Raw genomic sequence first — 7,839 nt, forward strand, 5'->3', positions numbered from 1 at the left:
GTTTCCAACCCGCCAACCTTGGTGTATGTGGCTGGTGCTATAACCATTGTGCTACGGGTGCCGAGCCTGGAACTATTTCTTATTACACTAGAAAAGGACCATGTAAAAAGTTACTTCCTGGTCACCACCAAACTTAGCTGTCCTTCTCTCTCTTTAAACTGAATGCCAGGTCCTTCTCTTGGAGACCATGATCAGGGGCTGTTGATCTCATAACTGCTGGCCCTGAGTTACCTAGAAAATCCCTTTGGGAAACCCAGGTCTGTGGGACACTACCTCCATTCCTCTGGCTGTGTGTGTGGGTGGTAGGGGTGGGAGTGAGGGAAAGTGTGTGAGAACACTCGGAGAGGCACCAGGACCACATCTCCGGGTTACGCCAGGTGCCACGCAAGACTATCCCTCCTTGTGTGGGTGCCCACTGGTTTTTCGCAAAGTCCAGAAAGAAGAACATCATCGGAAGCACAGAATTCCCCGCGCCAGCAGGTGGATTCCCACCGGTGTTGCGGGAAGGGGCGGGGCCACCAGGGGGTGGGGCCGGGGAGGGGCGGGGCGTCCGGGCTAGGGTACGCGGGGGCGGCGCGGGCGGGAATGTACGCACCCTAGAGCACTGCCCCTCCCCGAGCATCCCGCGCCCTCCGGGCAGAGCCTAGTGGCCAAGCCGGACTGCAAACGACCGTCATGGCTGCTTCGAGACAGTCCCAGGTTGAGGAACTGCTGGCCGAGGCCCGGCGAGCCTTCCGGGAAGAATTCGGGGCCGAGCCCGAGCTGGCCGTGTCGGCCCCGGGCCGGGTCAACCTCATCGGAGAGCACACGGACTACAACCAGGGCCTGGTGCTGCCCATGGTGAGGGGCTGCGCGGGGGAGCCCCTCAGTCCGCTGCCGCCTGCCTTTGCCGCCCGCCTTTGCCGCCCACAGTGGCGGGCCTCCGGCGCGGGCCGGCGCGTTCTCTCCGCGTGGAGGGTGGGGAGGGCAGCCGAGGCTCGGGGACGAGCGCAGGGTGGCCGGCCGATTCCCACGTCGCAAGGGAGGAAGCTGGGCACCAGCGGGGAAGTAGTTAGGAAAGGACGCGCGGCCGCCTCTGTGCTCAGTTCTGTCCTGTGGGGGTTGCTGGTCATCGCTCCCTCAGCCTGGGAGCGATTCCCAGTTAAACTGTGGGGCCCTATGTCTCCGGGCCTTTGACCACCGTGGGGCCCCAACTGCAGACCTGGGCAAACAGATCTCAGCCTCCTGGCCAAGCCAGTTCAATCTATGGAAGAGGGAACTGAGGACGAGGGTGGGCTCATGGGCCCGGAGAGGGCTCTTAAGGTCACAGAGGTGGGGCTGCAACTAGAGTGAGGCCTCCCAGTTTTCACCCTGGGACTCTGCCCCACTGTGCAGCTTGGGAAGTGAGAGGGTCCAAATGTATCTGAGGCCACCCCAAATGGAAAGGCATTGGAACTCCTCTGATCTGTTTGCCTTTTGAGCTCACCCCCTGGCCCCACAGCTCAGGGCAGAGTCCGTGTCTGCAGCTAGGCCTGTCCTAAATACCCAGGGGGTGGGGGTCAACCCTGAGTTCAGTTCCCAGGCTCTTTCCTCGAGCCATCCTTTCTCCCCTTCAAGTTGAGCCTGGAGGGCACCTCACGGGGGAGTCATTCCATCAGGTGGTATCACCTTTACATACTCCTTGTCTCTTCTTTCAGGCACTGGAGCTGGTGACAGTGCTTGTGGGCAGTCCCCGAGCAGATGGGCTTGTCTCTCTTCTTACCACCTCTGAGGATGCTGATGAGCCCCAGCGGCTGCAGTTTCCACTGCCCACTGCCCAGCGCTCCCTGGAACCTGGGACCCCTCGATGGGCCAACTATGTCAAGGGAGTGATTCAGCACTACCCAGGTATATGGCCCAGACCTGGGTTAACTTCATGCTGGTACTGGGAGTGCCATCTGACAGCCACAAAGCCCACTAATTCATCTAAAACATCATGGAAAGGCTTGCAGGATAGAGCATCCAGCTGTGCAGATGAGGAGAATGATGCTGTGAGAGGTTCTGGAACTTGCCTGGGGTTCCCATTACATGATTGGAGGAGCTAAGATGCAACCCCCAGCAGGACAACTAGGAAAACTGTCCCAGAAACCTTACAGGGTGGGAAAATGTAAGGTAGTGGGGGTCCCTGGGCCCAGCAGTGGTAGCCTCTGACATTTGAGACTTGTGCCCTTCCTACTGGCAGCTGTCTTACCATGACCCATTCTTCCCTTGCAGCTGCCCCCCTCCCCGGCTTCAGTGCTGTGGTGGTCAGCTCAGTGCCCCTGGGGGGTGGGCTGTCCAGCTCAGCATCTCTGGAAGTGGCCACTTATACGTTCCTCCAGCAGCTCTGTCCAGGTACCACCTGAGCCTCAGCCCTTGTCTGAACCCTCCTTCCCTGAGGGCCCCTGTTGGTCAGAGCTTCTTCCCTACTTTGACCCAGGGTGGGGGTGGGAGTGGAAACTCTGTAATGTCACGAGAGCTACTGCTGCTCCCACTTGCCCACCCCTTGTGCCCCCTCTTGGCCCCAGCCTCCCTACTTCACCTGTCCTACAGACTCAGGGGCGATAGCTGCCCGGGCCCAGGTGTGTCAGTTGGCTGAGCACAGCTTTGCAGGAGTGCCCTGTGGCATCATGGACCAGCTCATCGCCCTCCTAGGGCAGAAAGGCCATGCACTGCTGATTGACTGCAGGTCAGGGCTCCCCTTGTGCCCTCCTCTCTCCCGCTTAGGAGCTCCCAGGCAGAGTGTGTCCACTGCCTGGCACAGCAAGCTGACGTTTTTCCCCCGACTCTGACTCCACCCCAGGTCCCTGGAGACAAGCCTGGTGCCACTCTCAGACCCCAGGCTGGCTGTGCTTATCACCAACTCCAATGTCCGCCACTCCCTGGGCTCCAGTGAGTACCCTCTGCGGCGGCGCCAATGTGAAGAAGTGGCCCAGGCGTTGGGCAAGGAGAGCCTTCGGGATGTGCAGATGGAGGAGCTGGAGGGTGAGAGTGGCTGGGGCTGGGGTGCTTTGTCCCGGGATGGCTGGGTTCCCTGCTGACACCTCAGCCTGGCCTTGGCCCTTCTGAGTACCCCCAACTGCTAGGGCCTTCTGCCATGCTCTTCCCAGACAACGTAAACCTAGGGCTCTAACCTCAGCAGGACTGCTTGAAATCTTAAAATGTTTTATCTACTCAGAATCATTTTTTTCCATTGTGGGAAATATAGGAGAGTATAGAATAGAAAGTAATAAGCCATAAAGTGCTACTCAAGAGATGGCCACTATTATTTTCATATATTTCCTTCCAGTGTTTTTCGGCATCTGTCTTTTCAAAGTTGAGTATGTGTGGCCAGGCACAGTGGCTCATGCCTGCAATCCTACCACTCTGAAAGGCTGAAGCAGGTGGATTGCCTGAGCTCACGAGTTTGAGACCAGCCTAAACTAGAGCAAGACCCCATCTGTAAAAAAATAGCTGGGTGTTGCTACTCCACAGGCTGAGGCAAGAGAATTGCTTGAGCCCAAGAGTTTGAGGTTGCTGTGAATTAAGATGCCATAGCACTCTTCTGAGGGTGACAAAGTAAAACTCCTTTGTCTAAAAAAAACCCCAAAGTTGAGTAACTTGCCCCCCCCCCCTTTGAGACAAAGTCTCACTGTCATCTTCGGTAGAGTAGCTGGGACTATAGCAGGCCTGGGTCAGGTTCAAACCCACTAGCCCCCTGGTGCATGTGGCTGGTGCCCTAAACACTGAGCTATAGGCACCGAGCCTCAGGGAATATTCTTAAAGTTTCTGATTCAGCTGGCCAGGAAGGTAGTCTGTTTAACAGTTCAAAGGACATAAAGGTATTGACTTATTAATTCCATTAAAGCTCTATAAAGCAGATACTTTTACTGTGATTCTCATTTTTCTGATGGGAAATCTACAGAAAGCTCTGAGATTTGAACTTAAGCAGGTTAGCTCTACACCCATGCTCTGGCCAGTATACCATGCTGCCCACACTGGGAGTCCTTTTCTTCCTGGCATTGTGGCAGTGCCCATCTTGGGGACACTGGATAGTGCCCTGAGGGACCATCCTGTCCTGCTTTGTGAACTGTCATGTTTTGCAGGCAGCCCTTCTTTCAGGCTTGGCCTGCTTGCTTTGCATAGGTGACCTTGGCCAAGGTTTTCATGCTTGAGCACTTTTGTCCCTCCTGACTCTGGCCTTTCTATACTACTCCTGTGGGTCTCCTGCTCACAGGTGAGTGGTGCTTCCTCTGCATTCCCCAGAGTCCTGCCCTTGCAGCTCTCACCTCCTCTGCACCTGCCTGCCTTCCTGTCCTCTGCCTGGCTTCCTTCTGCCTCTGAACCATACTGTTTCCTTCTCTCCTAAAACGTGACCCCATTATCTCATCTCCACTCACTGCTTAATCTTCTCACTCTGCCTGCTCTTCTTCCTTGCTGCCCGCTGTAACAGCTCTCCCAGGGATTTCCACATCCCTTGGCCTTGGTCCACTGTGCCTCTCCACCTCGGCCAGATCTGGTCACTTGCAGTGCTCCCATTTCTCTGGGTATCTTCCCTAGACTTTGTCCTCAGCCTGCAACCCCCACGCTGTCCTGGCTATAGCCCTTGCATTTCCCCCTCACTGTCCTGGCTATACCCCTGCATTTCCTGTACCTGTCCTTCCTCCCTAACAACTGAACCCCCGTCCTTCCTCCCCACAGGCTTCTCCTGACTTGCCTTGTCTGCGATCTCCTCACCCTGCCACTCTTGTTTGAAAACTGAGTCACCTGAGTGCCCGTAGCTGCCTTTCCAGTGAAGCTGCCCTCTCACTCTCACCTCTGACTTCTGTCCTCTCCCTTCTTTCCTCCTCTCCATCATGCCCTGTTTCATGGCTGCCACCTGGGCTCCTGGTGCCCACTTCTCTCAGCTCAGGGATCTTGCCCAGGCTGCTTGCTTCTGTGTAGTAGCGTTCAGCTCTGCCCCTCCTCTGCACCAGAACCTCTGTGGCCCACAGAACTAAGGAGCAGAGACTTGTGGCCCTCAGGGCTGCCTGTGCAGACTCAGCTTGCCCTTCCCACCCCAGGTTTCACCAGGCAGGACAGCCTGTTGGTCCGTGTCCCCTCTTAGCACTAGCCTTCAGGCTCCATGTTGCTCCTGCGTAAACATCAGCAGAATTTCTTCTCTGCCATGTTCTGTCATGGGCAGCAGTGTCCCACTCACCCTGGAAAGCACTGACTTTCATGCCTCACTATACTCCAAATGAGCCAGGTGCCCTGTTTTACATTTAAGGCGGGGAGGCACTAAGGGGCTCTTCAGAACAAAGCCTGAGATAAACAGGCTTGCCTCCATGCTTTGTGGCCCCTACCCCAAAACTATTGAGTGACTGGCCAGGGCCCCTGCTGTCACATTGGCTCCCCCCAGTGTACCTGCCCTGGGAGCTGGGCTGCCAACTCTTTCCCTCCCCAGCTGGCAAAGAGCTGGTGAGCAAAGAGGGCTTCCGGAGGGCCCGGCATGTCGTGAGTGAGATCCAGCGCACGGTCCAGGGAGCAGCTGCCCTGAGCCGTGGCGACTACAGAGCCTTTGGCCGCCTTATGGTGGAGAGTCACCACTCACTCAGGTGAGACCCTTGGGTGTCCCGCACCTCCCAGCACAGGCTGGCTCCAGGCCCACACCTCCCATATCATCTCTACAGGGATGACTACGAAGTGAGCTGTCCTGAGCTGGACCACCTGGTAGAGGCTGCACTCTCTGTGCCTGGGGTTTATGGAAGCCGCATGACAGGTGGTGGCTTTGGTGGCTGCACAGTGACACTGCTGGAGGCCTCCTCCGCGCCCCGTGCCATGCAGCACATACAGGTGGGTGGGTATCTGGGCCTAAGTGTGCAAGAGAGTGGGTTCCTGGGGCCCTGCCCATCACTCAGACCGGTCTGCCTTCCCCAGGAACAGTACAAGGGTACCGCCACCTTCTACCTCTCTCAAGCGGCTGATGGCGCCAAGGTGCTGCACCTGTGAGGAGGAGCCCCAGCACGTCATGCGGTGGGCACAGGGCCTGGCCAGTCACACGCTTCTGCACCTGGTGCCTACCTAACATATCTAGGTGCTCAATAAACCTGTGTCTCTGATGGTGGTGCCCGCCTGCCCCAGAGGTGGGTGTCAGAAGGGTGTTAGGCTGGTACCTCTCAGGTCCTGGAAGAATGGATGGGGCGGGGCCAGACAGTAGCAAAATATTTTATTAAGTGCGTAACAAAGGCCAGGTCCTTGTGCTGGTCCTGGCTCTTTGGTTATAATGGGTTTAAGCCCAGAGTAGGGGAAGCCAGAGGGGTTTTCTGGGACCTCTGCCTCCTTCATGCCTCCCAGAGGACACCTACCCCCTGCTCTGTGGCCAGAGGCACTAGCCTTGGGATCAGCATGTGGAGGGCTGGGCCCCAGGGTTCAAAGGATGAAGTAGCTGAGGTGGCACGGGGAGGGAGCCCAGGTTCCAGGATAAACTGGGGGGGTCAGGTTTGGAAGAATTGTTGGTCCATCTGGGTGCTGAGTGTTCCACTGGTGGTCAGCGTCCTGCTCACAAACTCCTGGGTTACATGCCGGGTGAGGGAACCACCTGCCTCCAGGCGCTGGGACCCCAGGGTTAGTCCATCTGTTGAGGGAGAGGTATATTGAGGGACCCTACCTGTGTCCCTGCCCCTCCATCCATTAACTCTATTCCCACTAGAGCCAGGATCTCTCCTGTCCCTCTGTGACTCACCCATGAGGAAGGGCTCGGTAGTGCTGGTGTGGGTGGTGGTGACGCTGCTGTACTCGCCTTGCAGTGGGTGCTGGAAGAGCCCAGGGTGGCTGCCCAGCTGTGGGAAGGGGCCTGGAGGGGGCAGACAGGCCAGTCAGAGGGTGGTGCCAGGAGAAGAAGGCATGGCCAGAGAAGGGCTGGGGGGTGAATAAGTGGGCAGGTATTTACCTCCATCCTGCGACTCGATGGTGATGATGCCCTCACGCTCAGGCCCAAAGCCCTCAGTGGTCCTGGCCTGCACCTTGAACTTGTAGGGCACATTCTCACTGAGTCCAGGCACTGTCAGCCGGCTTTCAGGATTGTCTCCATCCACCCGGAATGTGGTAGCTGTTCCTGAGGAGGGAAGATGCCTTCAGTTTCTGTGGCTTCCTCTCCACCCCTGCCTTGGCCACCCCTGCTTCCAGGGACAGCAGTACCTCCTCCTTGGGCCATCTCACAGGTTACCAGGTAGCCAAGGATGTCGCCATTGGGCCTCCGTGGCCGCTCCCAGCTCAACTGCAGTGATTCTGGGCTTAGGGCTGTGAACACCAGTGGGCCTGGGGCACTTGGGGTGCTCAACGTGAAGGTGGAGCCTGGGGGCAGCAGAACGAGGATGTCAGTTTGTAGGCCAGGTGCAGGGGTGGCTGGAAGACTGGGGGGGGGGTAACTCACCTGGCAGGGGACAGAGTGGGCTCTGTGGATGCACTTGTGATTCGATGGTGATAACCCCCTCACGCTCTCGGCCCCAGCCCTCTTGGCTCTGGGCCCGCACGCGGAACACATAGGAGTGGTTGGGCAAGAGGTCTTCTACCACCACGGAGGTTTGATTGGGGTTGGGGATGTTGAGGTGGTGTAGCTCACCTGTGGGGTGGGGTGGGGGAAAACAATGGAGTAGCCTGGCCTCGTCCCCCTTTCCCTAGGCTGCCATCAAGACCTCTTCATCACCCAATCAGGCCTGGGTATAGTATGATATGGCCGGTGGTTTAGGTAGTGCACTGTATGAGATACATACAGCAAGGTACGGTTGCTCACGCCTGTAATCCTACCACTCTGGGAGGCCAAGGCTGGTGGATTACCTGAGCTCAGGAGTTCGAGACCAGCCTGAGCCAGAGCAAGACCCC

General features: G+C 57.4%; 2 protein-coding genes across 2 annotated transcripts in view; one reads left to right on the plus strand and one right to left on the minus strand.

Annotated features, from left to right (window-relative positions):
- Positions 1-578: 578 nt before the first annotated feature.
- On the plus strand, positions 579-6,077 carry GALK1 (galactokinase 1). The gene is made up of 8 exons (XM_003786124.3): positions 579-840; positions 1,677-1,866; positions 2,233-2,352; positions 2,551-2,686; positions 2,801-2,982; positions 5,423-5,573; positions 5,649-5,811; positions 5,896-6,077. Exons 1-8 carry the CDS (start codon positions 676-678, stop codon positions 5,965-5,967), a joined length of 1,179 nt encoding a protein of 392 aa, XP_003786172.1. The 5' UTR covers positions 579-675; the 3' UTR covers positions 5,968-6,077.
- An 86-nt stretch (positions 6,078-6,163) lies between these two features.
- ITGB4 (integrin subunit beta 4) overlaps positions 6,164-7,839 on the minus strand; it is a 35,215-nt gene continuing 33,539 nt past the window's right edge. The window contains 5 exon segments of the mRNA XM_012802843.2: positions 6,164-6,592; positions 6,701-6,811; positions 6,908-7,072; positions 7,156-7,311; positions 7,391-7,579. Coding sequence (XP_012658297.1) covers positions 6,453-6,592; positions 6,701-6,811; positions 6,908-7,072; positions 7,156-7,311; positions 7,391-7,579 — 761 coding nt within the window. The 3' untranslated portion in view covers positions 6,164-6,452.

This window comes from Otolemur garnettii, unplaced genomic scaffold (genome assembly GCF_000181295.1).
Source record: "Otolemur garnettii isolate 467f Iridium unplaced genomic scaffold, OtoGar3 scaffold00018, whole genome shotgun sequence".
Classification (NCBI taxonomy): Eukaryota; Metazoa; Chordata; class Mammalia; order Primates; family Galagidae; genus Otolemur; species Otolemur garnettii.